The following is a 17028-nucleotide window of genomic DNA, read 5'->3' as shown; positions in this document are numbered from 1 at the left end:
AAAAAAAAAGTCTTAATTGGGCATTTTGCTTGAATGTTAATACCAGATTTTTTTTTTATGGATGATTGAAATATTTTTCCCAACACCATTTTTCTGAACTTCACAAAACTGTACAGAGATGGCGATTTTGTAGTTCACTGTGAAACTGACTTTCATTTTATTTTTAAAGCTGCCTGTTGGGAAGGGAGAGAAGAGGCAGACACATGCCTGCAGATCATTCTCTGTATTACTGTTAATGGAAGATATCTGAGCTGTCTCTCCTATCACGGGTATAAATGAACGCATGATCTTTATATTTTATCATGAAAACTCTGGCATATTTTATACATATTACAGTTTTTGTTGCTTTTGATACTGCCCGCCATATAATTATTTATAGTAGGTAACAGATGTCTACATACATTATACAGTAATAAGCTCTAAGAAAGAGTAAATGTTATTTTTTGGGTTTTTTTTTTTTCATTATTTTTTCTTCTCTTCAGGGGAGAGGAAGGGGGTTAAAAAAAAAAAAAAGAAAGAGTAAATGTTGAGATTCCTTTGCGAGAGACAAGGTGAGTTCAATGTTCTGGTTCTTTCTGTGCAGTTACATATTCATTCCTTCAGGACACAGTGTTATCTTCCTTTATTATTATTTTTTAAAGAACACAGATAGTATTAAACTATATACTAAACCATTTTTACTGGTTTTTCCCACCCAACAACGTCTCACTGTCTCATCACCTGGACATTATCCATAGTACAACTGGGACATGGTACAACTCTGACAACTTATTTAACCACCCTGTGACGACTGTTTTACTGAAAGATGACGTGTACCATTTCCATAATGGTGTGTGACCAAAGTCTCTTATTACTGTTTTCTATTATTTCTGATCTCTAATACATTCTAACATTCATGCCTACTTTTATTTTCATCATTTATGAATTGCTTATTTATCTTTGCCAATTTTTGTTTTAAACAATAATTTATAATTTATTTTGAATACCAGGACTCTCCATGTTTAATATTCTAGTATCTTTCTTTCTGTGAAAAGAGAAATTTTAAATTCCAAAATGATAACCTATCATTTTTGTTCCTTGCCTAGATATGTATTACTTATTTCAAAATTAGTTATTTAAAAAAATATTGACAGTTGTTTATTTGTTTTTGTGCCAATTGCCTTATTTAACTCTAAATTCCAAATACACAATGATTTTTAAAGTTTTGACTCAACTCTGTCATTGTCTGGATACAACTACTTCTTAAGTTCCATTAGATGTATTAAGAAAAAAGAGGCCCAGATGCACGTACACCTTCAAGTAGATGTCATATGTAAGTATTTATTTTTACAGGTCAAATCCAATGTTTCAGAAACACTTCTTGTTAACCTAAGTAGTTAAAGGCAGGGAAAGAGTGCAATCCATTTGTTACCAGCAAGATTGCCGTGTTCACGGGACCACTACGTCACAATGTCAGATGTTAGACCATCTTGTCATCCTCCATGGTAAGTATTTTGTCCTGATCTATATACTGTGACATGCCTTTATAAAAGGCTATCATTAAAAAAAAAGTCAGCAGTTTTCATAGTTTGAATGTTTGGATTCAGATATCCAAATAATATTTTAATGAGATCCTAATATTTTATGTCTTCCATTTTCTAAGCAGACAATCATAACATTGCTAATAATATTTGTTCCCCATTTCTTTATATTTTTTGTTATCCAGAAGCTTTGCTTTTATTCGCCATCCTTTTCCCCTTCAAATCAGACAGATTGGAATAAAAGCAAGCTTCACTCACAGAGGTGAGTGGTAGGCATACTGGTCTTACTTCTGAACTTATGAGAATCTTGATGTGACAATTTATAGTTGGATGTATTTTATTTTCCCCAAGAGTCTTCTAATGGAGAGTTTCTTTTCTTGTAAATTTGCCTTAAAAAAATTATTCACTTTCTTCAATAATTCAACAACTTAATTTCTGTCTCTTTTATCAACTCTAGCACTGAATATTTAGTTTATTATTTGAGTCTTTCAAAATTGCTAATAAATGGGACTTTTTCTCTGCGTAACATAATACCTATTATGTGTAGGACTTGCAAGGAACCATTTTCCATCACAGTGGAAATACGTTTAAACTTGCTTGCTGATGTATTTATTTGAGAGGCAGGCTGGAGGATTTACAGAGCTCTCAGTGACTGGCTCACTCTCCAGATGAACAGAACAGCCTGAGGTCTAGGCCAGGTCAAAGCCAGGGGCTGGGAATTTAATCAAGGCCTCCCACGCTGGCAGCAGAAATCCACCCATCTGAGCTCTCCCCTGCTGCTTCCCAGGGTGCACGGGCAAAGGAAGCTACAGTTAGGAGTGGAGCTGGCATTTAACCCAGCCCTCAGCTACCAGATGCAAGCATCTCATGGGATGCCTTAATTGGTGGCCAAATACTTGGCTCCTACACAAATGTAATCTACAATCTCAATTTTGACTTGCTCTTTGACCCAAGCGAGAAAAATCTAATCAACATGGTTTCTATGAAATTGGTCAAGTTTTCTTAATGCCCTGTTATTAATATTGCACAGGTACCTATACAGAAAATAGATTCTCTGCACTTGTACTGGAAACTATAAAAAAAAAATCCTGCTATGTTATTCAAATTCCTGATAGCTATAGTTAACAGCTTTTGCTTTAAACATTCCAATACTAAATGTTAGCTGCAAAAAAGGTTTGGTGCTCATCCAATCCATTTAACAGACCTCACACTTCATCTATCTAACATCCTTGTCCCATTGTCTCTACCTCCTAGAGTTCTATTTGTCTGTTATTAGATGTTATCCTTTTCTTCTCAAATCAACCTGGTATATAGCTTTCTTTTTCTCTTGTCATAGGAAAACAGACAGACATGCAAGAGCAAGCTCCTGGTCACAGGTCCCATTCCCCAAAATGTTGGCAATAGCTGGGGGGCTAAGGGCTGAAGCAGGGAGCAGGGACACCACTCGGGTTTCCCTTGTGGGTGGTGGGAATCTGATGGCTTGATCCATCACACTACTTCCTGCATGATTACGAAGCTGGAATGAGGACTGGACCATGTATCAAACTCATACCCTGTAGTACGGGATGCAGCTTACCTGCTAGGCTGACAGTACCAAAGGGGGTTTTGTTCATCTAGAAGCTTCTATCTTTTAATAAAGGAAGTAATAGTATATTAAAATTGCCATAATTTATCCAGTCTGAACTTCATTAAAAAAATGCCTTTTGCTACCTCTGAAGGAGCATTATTGTATACTTTTAGTTGCTTTATTTTTATTATTATTTTATTGCTCCCCCCCCCAAAACTATCATGAAACGGATGTGCTATTTTGTAATCAGCCATGTCTAGGAATTGAGGAAACATGAAAAATGGAACACACTTATAAAATATTTTCAAAACACTTTCAAAACATTGAAGACAAGATGGAAGGAGAGTCAAAAGAAGCAGCAGAGTGACAGGATGTCTAGCTATAGGAAAGACTTCCCGGAAACACCCATGCAGCATAGTGCATTTCCTTTGCGTGTAGCAGCTTCCCTGAGGGGCCTGGTCTGACTTGGGCAGCCTGGGCCCGCTGAGCACCTGCAGCTCTTGGGCCAGTCACTGCTCCTGCTCCAGAGTCCCACAGCTCACCGCCTGAGCCATCCTGTTCACTGCCCCAGCCAGTCTGTACAGCTGTCCTTGTGTCCACAATCACTGAACAGGAACCAAGTACCAAGTAAATATGAGATGACTCCAAACACACAGGTAGTTACTGTGTCTATGAAAGCTCGGCACCTGAATGCTTTAGGGCTGAATGGCAAGTTGCTGAAAAGGCTGTGTACGAAGTAAGTGTAGAGGGGAGAAATTCATAGAAATACTAACATATTCTGTACTAAGACTTCTTACGGAGCTTCCTTAACTTCTTTGTTCCTCTGTACGGAAATCTCCACTGACAAATGCTGACACTGAAGGAGCCGGAAGGAAACCTCTCCAGAGTTGCAGCAAGAGGGATGAAGAAATGCCATTTTTTTAAACTAGCTTTTTCAAAGTGATTTCTAGCTTTAATACTTTCTTAAACTGACTGACACTACCACCTAAACACACTGGATAGGAGATTTCTCATGTACAATAAATATATACTTACTATAAAATTCCTATCGATTGCCAATTTCCTGGCAACTTTAAGGCTTGTTATGGTTCCAAGATTTTTTCATACTATCTAAAATATTTCAGCGCACGTCTTAAAAAAAAATCCCCAGAAAACAGGGAACGTGATGAGTAGGATGATGAACTGCTTATCGGAAACGCTGCAAGACAACACAACGGAATTATTATCTTTAAGGAGCTGGACGCCAAAGGAACATATTCTTTCCAAATGGAGGAAAATCTAAAATAAAGCTAGCATGATATGCCAGATCTGCAGCAAACTTGTTCAAAAAAGCTAAAAGACAATAATTAGTGTGGCACCTGTAGAGTAATGGACCCAATCTGATTTAATTGTAATATCACTTAACTTAAAAAAAAAAAAGTTTGGAAACTCCAGGCAAGTACCTTATTTGAAAGGCAGGGTAAAGGAGAAAGAAAGTGGCAGACAGGAAGTATCACTGGCTGGTTCACTCCTGCAGAGGTCCACAGTACCTGGCATTGGACCTGAACTCCATTCTATCTTCCACAGAGTGGCAGCGCCTGCGTCCTGCACACATCACTTGCGGCCTCCCAGGCACAGCAGTTGGACGCTGGACTGGAATGAGGCATGCAGAAATCGGATGTGGGTGCCTCAGACAGTGGGCCAACCTGCTATGCCACAATGCTTACCCATCCTTGGTCACTTATTCTTAGTTGCCATATATATATATATATATATATATCACACACACACAACACATATATATTATATATATTACAGACTATATAATATATATTAACCTATTTCATGATCAGGATGACAGAGAAAGGCAACCCTATGAAATGAACAACAGTTGACATGAAACTGAGCCTTGTGGTAAAAACAAACAGATTCAAAACAAACTATTTTATTTGTGAGCAAACTTACCTCTTTGTTTTGGAAAAATCTGCTCAGGATGCTGTAAAATAAATGAAAAGTATATTAGATAATTACTATAACAAATAAAGCTAAGTGCAATTCTTAAAAATAGTAATTAAGATAACTACCTTCATTATCGGCCTGGCTCGTTTCTCAAACAGACCACTTGGAAAAAGGTAAGCGATGGCTCTCTGAAAATACACACCAAGGTTAATGAACAACTGGTCCACCAGCCAACTGATATCATAACTAATGGTTGCTCAATGCTCACTGTGTCACATGCTGCACTAGAGCCGCATACACATTACTGCATAGTTTTTAAGTGGGTAATAAGATCAATAACATTCCTAACGCATGCACCCTCAAAAGGAAAAAATCAATGTAATTATCAAACTGGTTTTGACAATTTTCCAGAGTCACCTTCACACATGTCACTCCTTGAATATGACACCACACCTACTTGGTTTTAACAAGGTAAACAAGAGATGTCCCTGTCCTGTCCTGCAGTAACGTGTTTAAGGGCCCTCACTCCAGTTTCCAGTTGGTATACAAAACCACGAACAAAGCACTGAGAAAAGCACCCCTGAGGCCTAGGGGTTCTTTATTCTATTTATTTAAAAGCCAGAATAACACAAATATTCCATCTATTCATTCACCGCCCAAATGGGTACCATGGGATGGGGCTGGGTTTGGGGGTTCCAAGCACTTAGACACTCCCCCCACTGTTCTCCCAAGCGCATTAGCAGGAAGCCGAATGGGAAGTAGAGCAGCTAGAAATCAAACTGGCACTGCAGTTTAGGATGCTGTTGTCAAAAGTTCAGGTATAACACACAGACTCCCTCCCCTGAGTTCTCAACACGCTTCTTCACAACCAACATTGAAAAATAGATCAAACATCACATTGCTAATTTTTAGTGAAACAATTTTTGAGATAAAAAAAGAAGAAAACAAAAACTGTGACATTTCCCCCTTTGTTTCTTTGCAGGAGAAATGAGAGATTTTATGCTTCTTACCCAGACCTGCCTAACTTGTAAAAGTGACATTCGTGAACATTAATTATATCCTTCTCAAGTTTATGCTTTCAGAAAACAAACCTGTCTGAGCCAGACACTTTGTGCAGGATGTCAGTTACCACTGGTGGGTGCTGCTGGTGTCATGTGGAGGGTTAAGCTGCAGTTCTCAATGCCAGCTTCCTATACGGGTGGCAGTTCGAGTCCTGACTGCTCCACTTCAGATCCAGCTCCCGCCTAATATTCCTGGTAAAGCAGATGAGGATCATTAAAGTCCCTGGGGCTGCACCTGCACTGGAGACCCAGATGGAGGTCCAGGTTCTGGCTTCTGTCTGGCCTAACACTGACTTTGCTGGCCATTTAGAAAGGGGTGAAACGCAGGTGGAAGATTCTCTCTCTCTCTCTTCATTCCCCCACCACCCTCATTTGTTTGAAAACCAGAGTTAGAGAAAGATGGGTGCAGGTAGAGATCTTCCATCTTCTGGTTCATTCCTTAAATGGCTGTTAATGGCCAAAGTCAGACGCCAACAGCTTCTTCCAGGACTCCCACATAGGTAGCTGGGGCCAAGCACTAGAATCATCCTCTGCTACTCTCCTAGGCCCTTCGCAAGAGTGTGGTCAGAAGCAGAGCAGCAGGGACATGGACCAGTGCTCATATGGGATCTGGAGTGCAGGCAGTGGGCTTATATCAGGTATGCCACAGCACTAGCCCCTATCTCCTAGTTGTGACACTTGAAAGAACATAGTGGGTATGGAATCCCCGAAGCAGTGAGTGGGCCCTAGCACCCAATCTTGGTTTCCCAATTCAGCTTCCCAGTTTAAGGGATGAAGCACCAAGGAACCAAGATGTGGCTGATTCCAGCAAAGAAAGTACAAAATGAACTTGAGCCACAAGGAAATGCTCAACAAGAAACAGAAGCCCACTCAGAAGGCCTCCCACTGGCCTAAGTGGCAAAATATTTGAACACCAAAAAGAACAATGATCAGTGCACTTTTTTACACTTTCAACAGCAGTGCCTTCCAAAACTTTTATGGAAACATGTAACTATTCATGTAGTTCAGTGTTATACAATTTTGAGATCTAGCTGACACTGAGATGCAAAATGTTAACTCGAGGCTTGTGACCTGGTATTCTGTATCTGAATGCTGGCTGGAGTCCCAGCTTCATGCTAATACACCTGGGAAGGCAGCAGATGCCCCCACCACTCTTGTGGGAGGCTAGCATAAAAGTCCTGGCTCCTGTCTTTGGTCTGATCAATCTGGTGGTTGGAGCCATTTGGGAAGCCAATCAGGAGACAAAAGCTCGCTTGCTCTCTCTCAGTCTCCTGGGCTTAACATCTATTGCCCACCACCCACTTAAAAACTTTTGTTTTGCCTGGCACAACAGCCTAGTGGTTGAAGTCCTCACCTTGTACATGGTGGGGTCCTGTGTACGTGCTGGTTTGTATCCTGGCAACCCCACTTCTCATCCAGCTCCCTGCTTGTGGCCTGGGAAAGCAGTCAAGGACAGCCCAAAGCCTTGGGACCCTGTACCCACATGGGAGACCTGGAAGAAGCTCTTGGCTCCTGGCTTTGGATTGGCTCAGCTCTGGCCACTGCAGCTACTTGGTGAAAGAACCAAGGGATGGGAGATCTTTCTGTCTCTCCTCTCTGTATATCTGCCTTTCCAATAAAAATAAATAAATCTTCAAAATTTTTTTTTTCTTTTTGAGATCCCACAATAATGCCTTTTAGTATGGATTTTAATGAATTTTAAAACCTCATATGTATGGAGTTCAAGCACCTTTCATATTTTTCCTGAACGCTGTGAAACAGCCCTGTACACGCAATCACACGTCCACGCACACACTGAGCTCAGCATACAGAACTCCATCTAAGTTTCTCAGCCGTGACCCAACCGCCTGAGTCATCAGTACTGCAGCTCAAGTCAGGAGCCAGCAATGGGAATCGAACATCCTAATCACCAGGCCAAATGCTGGCCCCCGGTAATGTTTCTCTAGGGAAGTAAACCAGTTATTAAAGTCGAGGGACTTGAAGGAGAAAACCATCATGTTACAATTTCATCATCAATTTCCAGCAGGAAGCATTACCAGATTGCTGAAGTCGACTATTGACTGTTGAGGAACAGAGAATTCACAGAGACTCAAAATATCATCCTATAGATAATTTGCCAATGATAAAGAAAAAAGGCTCGCTTGACGGTAGGGTTATGGGCACCACCTTAACCAGGGGCACAGTCACATCAAGTGGTGAGAGAAAGGATGCGCTCTCTATGGGGTACCATGAAAGGTACACAACACCTGAGCAGCATCCTCTATACAGCCTCCATCCCAGCACGGGCAGCCGAGGGCCAGAGCAGAGGCCTGAGCTCTGCACACACGGCTCTCAATGAAGAGAGATCACCAGGGAAAGCTGAGAAAATTCAAATTCATACTACGTCATGTATGACATTACAGGAGTATAATAACCATATTAGGTGTGATAACAGTACTGTATGAAGGTTCCTGTATTTAGAGAATAAATTATACTGGAAATTTTCTTTTTCATAATGTGAATCTTCCATGTGTTTCTTAAACATTAATTTACTTGAAATAAACAGTGAATATATACAAGAAAAAAATTTCAGTGTTAGGAGAGAACTAAAGACTCTTTGGATGTGTTCTGGGCAGAGAATTATATGCTATAAAACAGGAAAATCTTTAATAACATTACAGAATTCAGAAGAGACAATGGTGAATATGAATGGAATAAAAGTGCCAACAACATGAATACGCCTTAGTGTTTTATCACAAACATAGCATTTTCAGCTGCTATCATTCCCAACAATTCTGATTTGCAAGAACATCAGCTTCACTGCTTTGTTGTAAGGAATAAATATTTGTAAAACCACAGTGCAAAACAGACGTTTAATAAATGGTACTTAGCTATGGGAAGCATTTCAGTTTATATAATGTACAATATTTCCCACATCATATTAAAACTTAGAAAATATCTCTGTGATTGCTAGAATATTCCAGCATAAATGTCATACAAATAAGATACACCTGGGCAAATATATATTCATACAGACACACACAGAAAGTGATATGAATTTTTTGTTGTTCTGTAATTTGTAATTATTTTAACAAAGGTTTGTCATTTCATCCAGACAAAAGCAACCATTTGTAAATGTCCACTTATTCATTTGTAGTATTTTTAAACTGGTTTTGAAACCAATTACTTAGGCATTCTGGATGATTTCAATGGAAGACAATACAAAAACAAAATGGCAGGACATTACACTTGCAAGTACCATCTTTCCTTTAGATAATATAAAATTAAAGTCTGAATTCTTATTTGAGAAGCAATTAAGGAAGAGTCTTCTAGCCAACAACTTCCAACAGAATTTCTTTGCTGTTGGAGACGCTCTCAGCAGCCCAAGTGGCTACTGTGTATTTGCTATGCGCCTAGTGTGACCAAGGAAGTAAACCTTCGTTCGTTTCTCTTAGTAATGGTTTTGATGAGAATGATCACACACAGCTAACGGCAACCATACCTCTCAATACTGTGTGAGCCAGCCGTCCTCTCGGACTGCCTTCCCACAGTGTAAGCGCCAATATTCAGATTTTACCTTCCTGAACTCCACACCCCTAAAGTCAGCATAACCAACATGAGCTCAGTAACACACACTCTACTATGGTTTAGTTTTGCCCGTGAGATGATCTATTGGAGCACTGAGACTTCATGTTTAGTAAAAAGACATTTGCTAAAGCCCTTTCAAACATATTATGTAATTCTTCAACTCACATCCCTCAACTGTGTAAATAATATTAAAACTTCATTTTTAAAAAAATTTTTATTTTCACTAATCTGCCACTTGGCTTCCCTAATCAGTTTCCCTCAAAAATGACCTACTCCTGTGCCTTCCCCGTCCAACTGGTAGCAGATAACCCAAGACCCACACTGGGGCAAACGTCTCCTGGAGGATCAGGCCTCACATGGACTTATTCACTGGGACCCTTGGGGTTTCTCGGAGCACAGTTAGTAGAAACACAATCTTCTAACTCAGCAAAAAGCATCGGGCTTAGCCTAAAAAACCTACACTAAGGAGGGTATTCTAAGAAAAACAGTTACGAAAAGAGTAAGTAACAAAAATACTTGGGGTTACAAAAGCTATTTCAAGTAAAATTTCAAATTATGGTAAAGATTTTGGTAAAGGCTTGGGAAAGGTTCAGAAGCCAAAGAAAAGGAAATGAAAATCAGGAAAGCCAAGAAAGTTTAGAACATGGGCCTTTCTGGTAGTTTCCTTACATGTTGCTCAGAAACTAGCGTGACAGATAACAGAATCTTAAATATTATCACAGGCAAAATTAAGTTAATTAGAACATCCCTGGAGAAAGGCAGTGAGGGAACTAACTCTTAGTATTAACATATTTGCTAATTCTTAATGTTCTTGGTTTCCTGGTGTGTGTCTGTGTTGGGTGTGGCACTTGCTTGGTACCACAAATAAGTGGCCTTGGTCAAGTATCTTTTTAAAAACTTAATTTCATTATTTGTTTGTTTACAGAGAAAGGCAGATCCTGCACCTGCAGGTTCACTCTCTAACCGATGTCAATGCAAAAGCCAGGAGCTTCATTGGGGTCTTCAACATGGGGAAGGAGCTCAAGCATTGGGCCAGTATCGGCTACTTTTCCCAGGCCATTCAGCAGGGAGCTGGATCAGAAGTGGAACAGCTGGCACGTGAACCAGCACCCACACCGGATGCCACAACGCCAGCCTCAGGCCTCAAGTAGCTTACAGTTAGAAGGAATTGATTTTTCACATCTGAATCATGGTTTGGTCCACTTGGACCAAATTCACCCATCAAAAAAAAAAAAAAGAGAAGTAAAAGAAATACCGTAATTTCTGAAGTAAGCTCTTTCTCTCTTGTAAACAACCTATATGAAAAATTATTTAAGAAACATCTAACCTTTCCACAACACAACGTACATGTAAATAAAAATGTATATATCAGTTGGGACTCAGCTCCACCAGAAACGTCAAAATCATACTGCCCAACATTCTTGTTAGTGTGGCTTAGCATCTGCATTCCATGTGACACTCTCTCAGCCCAAGAACCTGACCCCGGAGAAGGTCCAGGGTCAACAAAAGCCATTGAGATCCACTTATGGTTACTAGAAATGAATACAAAACCACGGCCTTACTCTCTGATTTAAAGTCATCGACACTCACTCACTCAGTTTTAAATTTACTCAGAAGAAACTGTGACCACAGTAACAGCAAACAAAGAGCATGGATTGTACCTGAACGCCCTCTATATCTGCACTGGATTTTAACTTGACAAAGTTCTTAGGTGCTTAAAACTATTGTCACATTAAACAAAGACTGCTACACGTACGGTGTAGCCTCATGCGCTGGCTGGCCAAAAGAACACAAAAACAGAAAGTCTGTGTTTTTTTCCAAAGTAAAAATAGAGCATATGTTTCATAGCAAGAGAATTCTTTAGGCTACAGCATGCCACTTAGGGTTAAGCCCAAATCCAACGCAAAAAAAGCGCTGACGAGGAAGACAGGAAAAGAATGAATGGGAGTTCTTAAAAATCCATTTCAAATAAATCATGGAGAAAAGAAATTCCCATTAGTAAACATGTTTTTTCGCTTTTGTTTGTTTGTTTTTACATTTTTAGCTTCTAACTAGAATACTGGCAATTCAACAGTTCCCTAAAGTGAAGGCAAAATAGTTGACTGTTCTTAAGCTTAAGTCAAAACCTAAAGGGGACTGCAGACTGCACCCAGCGGAGGCCTGGGTCAGGAATGCAATCTCTATTAATTAAGTATCCCAGCTGGGCAGTGGGCTTGCAGCTGTTAACTTGATCAATGACTTACCTAAATGTCATCTCGACTGATTCGCTTATAAATTACCAGCAAGTGAGACTAATGTACAGGTGCTAATTTATTTAAACTGTTCTCTATCGTTCTACGTAGCTTTATAAACTGCATCTGGCACCTAATGTTAGCTGTCAGTTGTACTTAGATATGCCTGTCCTAACGACTCTGTTCATTAGAAGTGAGCACAAATTATGAAATATTGTGAAAAATGATACATCAAATGGAATGGGCACAGCAAATCAATTAGAGAAACTTCATACAGCATATCCACACTTTGGAGAATAAAACCCTCTGGTTTCAGAATGAGGTCCACAATACCAATTAAAGAGTAATTGGTAGACTTCAGCACTGCTATACATCAATTTGCTGGCCTTTTTCCTGAAATTCTATAGTAACATGGAACTTAACTTTTAATTCACAGATAAAGACACTCGTAATGCAAGTCTATGCTCATAATATTTAACACTACTTCAACGTTTCAAACGTAAGATTTATAATGACTACACAATGAATTCAAAAAGGAAAACGGAAATACCCAGTGGTCTTCAATTCTGTACACAGCACGATTCTGAGTACAGGCATTTCTGATGGTATATATGAAAGGATCAACAGACTCCAGAAATGAAGTGGATTAGCGATCACCACTGGTACCCTACTGTCCGCTCTAGCATCACTATGGTTCAGTGTTTCAGTGTTTCGATGCACTCTCCATCTACCTGGCCACCCTTCGGGCCTGCGCTCCGTAAGCAGCAGCTCCTGTGCTCACTCCACAGCTCCGCTCTTCAGGTTCCAGACGCAGAGCATCTTCTGCACCTGCTTTGTCCTGCTCCACGTTCCACACGCCAGATTCTTCCTAACCGTAATATACCCTGGTACGGCCAAATGCAACTGACACACCAGTTGGCACTTGGCAGTAGGGCATGGGAGGACTACAGCATCAAGGTCCATGCTCAAAATATTCGGCATGCGTGTGAGATGGTTCCAGCGCACTACCTACACCCCGGATGATTGCATTCCCAGAGTTACTGCATGTGAGATCATCCGATGGTTACAGTAACACCGCCAAGTTTAGCAGGTAACAGCAATAGGGTGCTTCTTACAGCTTCATTTAAGAAACTAGGCAAAAATTAAATTATTTTCAAACATAAAACATCTGCACATGAGAATGTCTAATTTATTTCTGGTTCATTTAATATTTTACCAACCAAAAGTAACCTGACATAAGTCTAACAAAAAGACCTAAGTATTTATTAATCAGACAAGTAATTTCCAAAAACACTGCAACAGGTCTATTATTGTTATTTAAAAGACATAATCTAAATAATCTTTATCAACAGTGACAAGTCTTTGTACTCGAAAGCAGTATTCATCATGTTCCCTTTCATTGTGTCCACTCAAATTTCTGCTTTTTAAGAAGCCTTATTAGACTAAGGAAGCATTAACATGTAAGGTTAGGTGGGTCTAAATTCCACACACAAAATTCATCTAATTATTAGCCCAGATTGCTATTCAAATTCAACCTCTGAAATCAAGCTGCAAACCTAGAAATCAATGAGAAGATGGATAAAGAGCGGAAAATGCTGACACAACTCATGGATTCTCCTCGGCAGGAAGGGCACAGGGGCCGCTCCACAGCACCCAAGGGCTGTTCTCGCGCACATGCCAGCATGGTTCCTTCTGCCAGGAGGCTGGCAGGCAGGTGAGGGCCACCACGGGCGAGCAAGAGACAAGCATGAATGATGAAGAGAGCCGCTCTGTACCATTCAGCACACACTACGCTGGCTGCCACCAGCAGGGCTGAACACCCATCCAAGTCAATCCATGCATTTTGCACACGGAGCGTTCCGCTCCTAAAACAAACTCTACGGGGAGGAGACTACAATGTTTTTCCAAAAAGTCACCCCCAAAAATTAATCTTTGAAAGCGGAGGACACACCCAGCCTTTGAATACATAAAGGTTTGTGTACAGCCTTGGTATTGTCAGCATACCTAAGTCATTAGGTCTGCATAAAGATTAGATGGGTCACATGTACCAGGTTCCTAAACAGCACCTCTCTCACACAGATTGTTACTAGACAGTGACAGTTTTCATGACAAATGACAATGAAACACAGGGTTCCTTTAACTGAACAAGACACGTTGTGAAATATCTTAATTCTTGATCATATTAAGTAAGAGAAAAAAACAACACTGGTTTTAACTTACGTATTAAAAGATAAACATTAAAAATAACTTTTCAATAACTGCAACAAAAGCTTAAATGTTATTTTTGCTTGGTATGGGATTTTATCTTCAGAGATAAATTTTTCCCACACATATATAAATAAGACTCATCAGCTATACTGCCTCTTAATTTATATGTACCACCGAATTTGTTACAAAAATAACAGTTTCAGAATATAAATAAAAACAGGAATGTGAGGGTCACAGAATTTTGATATTTTTGTCACTGCACTCTTCTGCCTTTACATCTACTCAGATGCCAAAGTTGGTTGGCTTAATTTTTTTTCTTAATTTTTGATGATCTTTACATAGTTCATTACGGCACAAAGGGTCAAGGGCCAGAGGAAAGTGGCTAAAACCATTATTTCCATATTCTCTTTGTTCTTTCCTGTATCTGGGGAGAGGGAATAGATAAGGGGAGAAGCCACATCCAGCCTCCCACCCATCCCAGGGTCCCCTGCGTGGGGCATGCTCCGAGGGCACTGCTCAAGTGGTTTTGAGAGTTCAACTCTTCTGAATTGCTGCCAATCTCACCATTCCAACACAGTCCACATTAAGTGTCTCTGTCTGCCCAGATCTTCACTGCCAACACATGGTTGGGGTAGCTGATCGATTTGTTTTGTCTTCTGTCCTCTGTTGTGGTACCAGGCATCCTCTGGAGGCTCCAATGGACTGCCACATCCTCCATGTGCACCTGGATATGCTGTCCCCTGCTCCGTCTGAGCCACTGAGGAGGTTCAGCTCTGACACATGTACTCCATGCTCATCAGATCATGGAACCCACAATTCTCTCCATGGCTGGTGTTCTGAGTCCAGTGGTTCATTGGGGGGATCCCCAAAGAAATTTTATCTGAGGTGATCCCAGACCTGATTATTGTGTGTGCTTGCCAATACAGGGTCTGGCACAATCTGTTCCCCCAATCAGTTTATACATACACCGTTAGCTGCAATTGCTGGATCAGTTCTGTCTCCAGCCCTGTCCTCTACACAAACGAACGGGTGGGGGAGCCCAGCTCGATCTTGCCCACCACACATTTGGCCACATAAATCAGTGGGAGCTGTAGCCTAGCTGGGGTGACCCACAATAACCCCCATTGAGTCCACCTCCTGCTGTGGTTCCCATGCTTGCCAGTATGTACAGCAGACTGGTCTCTGTCTGTCCCACATCCCATTAAGCTCTCGTGCATGTCAATGGGCACTGAAGCCTAGTTCAACTCAACCAGCCCCACTATCCAGTCCACACTGGTGCTGGTGGGTGCCACTCTCTGTCTAGCCATGCCTGCCCTAGTCCTGGTTCTCATGCTCACCAGTCAGAGTGACAACCCAAAAGGGAGGTGCCTACTGTTTCCCTAATAGGTCCACTCCCACTCCCAGAACTTGCACTTTCTAGGTGGTTCTGCAGTTTAGTTTGACAGAATTTGGCTGCCGTGCCAGCATCTGTCAGCTGATGCTGCAGCAAAGCCCAACTAACTCACTCCCATTTTGGTTATGCATGCACCAGTGGGAACAGTTGGTGCAGCATGGCTTTCCCCTGATCCAGCCCACATGAGGCCAACAGGTAATTATAAGCCTGCCCAGCATGGTCTGCCTCTAATTCCAGCTCTGACAATCACCAATGGGAGTAGTGGTCCAGCAGGGAAGCCCCCATGCAGCCCCCTACTACGTTCACTCCCTCCCTCCCCCGACATGGATCTCATGTGTGCTGGTTGGGTGCTGTGGCCCATTCTGGCATGGCCCACTTCATCTTGGCATTTGCCAGTTCACACTGGTCAGGGCTACAGCCTAGCCCAACCCAACCCAGGCAGCCCCCAGTCCAAGCCCTAATATAAACTAGTTGGAATCGCGGCCTGACGCAGCCTGACCCACACACCATTATGGCTCTTGGATTTGCCAGCAGGTGATATGAACTGGCCTAGCCTGGCTAGCCCCAGACCTGAGCCAAATATTTGCCAGTGGGTACCGTTCCCTGACCTGGTCTGGGCTGTTTCCTGTCTTGGTTCTTGCACTCACCTACAGGGACTGTGTCCCAACAGGGCAGTTGACAAGCTCCCCCATCAGAACCTCTCCCAATGCCAGATCTCATGCACACTGGTGGGTCCATGGGCCACCCCTCTGCCGCCAGCTGGGCGGGCGCAAGAGGCAAAAGGACCCCTTAGCTAACATGGCCTCTGAGGCCACGTGTGGCTCCTGCAGAGCACATGGAATCCAGGTGGCCCCAGGCAGGCCCAGCCCAGAGCCACCCCTGCCGCCGCCAGCTGGACTGGGGTTGGCTTAATATTTAAAAATGAGAATAGTTTCATGGCAGCAAACTCTAACACTACAGAACTGTCAGAGATTGCAAGGCAATGGCTAACACTCGGCTTCACGTGTGTTTTTAGATAACGAACTAGGTGTGACCTAACAACAACCTACAGGAGCCATGGCATCAGTCAATCAATGATGCATCAGCGTACTCAACATTATTTTAGATAATTCTGTCCAATATTCAACCTCAGGCGGCATGGAGAATATCTGCAATGAAGGCCATTGGAGAACTACTAAATTATTCCAGTTACAGTAAATGATTATTTTTATTACTATTAATAGCAGTCAAAAAAACAGCATATTGCATTCATGCCCTGCTCCTCAGTTATACTCTGAGCTAGGCCAGCAGGTATCATTGTTTTAGGAATGAGAAAGTTAAGGAACGGATAGAGAGCTGCGACTCGCCTGATGTTGCTGTGCCAGTTAAGTGACACTGCAAGAAATCCCGTTTCAAAGCCTGCACTGTTCTACTTCACTTCGCTTACAGTGGACTTACAAAAAAGGAAAAACCAACCTAACAGCAAGGTTCTACATATGCTGTACTTACACTCCTCACAAGAAATCCAACTTTATTTTAAGAGAAGTTACACACTTAGAAGAAC

General features: G+C 41.5%; 1 protein-coding gene across 1 annotated transcript in view; it reads right to left on the bottom strand.

Annotated features, from left to right (window-relative positions):
* MRPS9 (mitochondrial ribosomal protein S9) overlaps positions 1–17028 on the bottom strand; it is a 58057-nt gene that overhangs the window by 20999 nt on the left and 20030 nt on the right. The window contains exons 3-4 of the mRNA XM_040993879.1: positions 5151–5213; positions 5032–5062 (exon numbers count right to left, since the gene is read on the bottom strand). Of these exons, the coding sequence (XP_040849813.1) occupies positions 5032–5062; positions 5151–5213 (94 nt within the window). The remainder of the gene's footprint in view (positions 1–5031; positions 5063–5150; positions 5214–17028) is intronic.

Source organism: Ochotona curzoniae, unplaced genomic scaffold (assembly GCF_017591425.1).
Source record: "Ochotona curzoniae isolate NIBS_2020 unplaced genomic scaffold, NIBS_Ocur_1.0 contig_883, whole genome shotgun sequence".
NCBI classification, from domain to species: domain Eukaryota; kingdom Metazoa; phylum Chordata; class Mammalia; order Lagomorpha; family Ochotonidae; genus Ochotona; species Ochotona curzoniae.
This window is presented reverse-complemented; position numbering and strand designations above follow the sequence as displayed.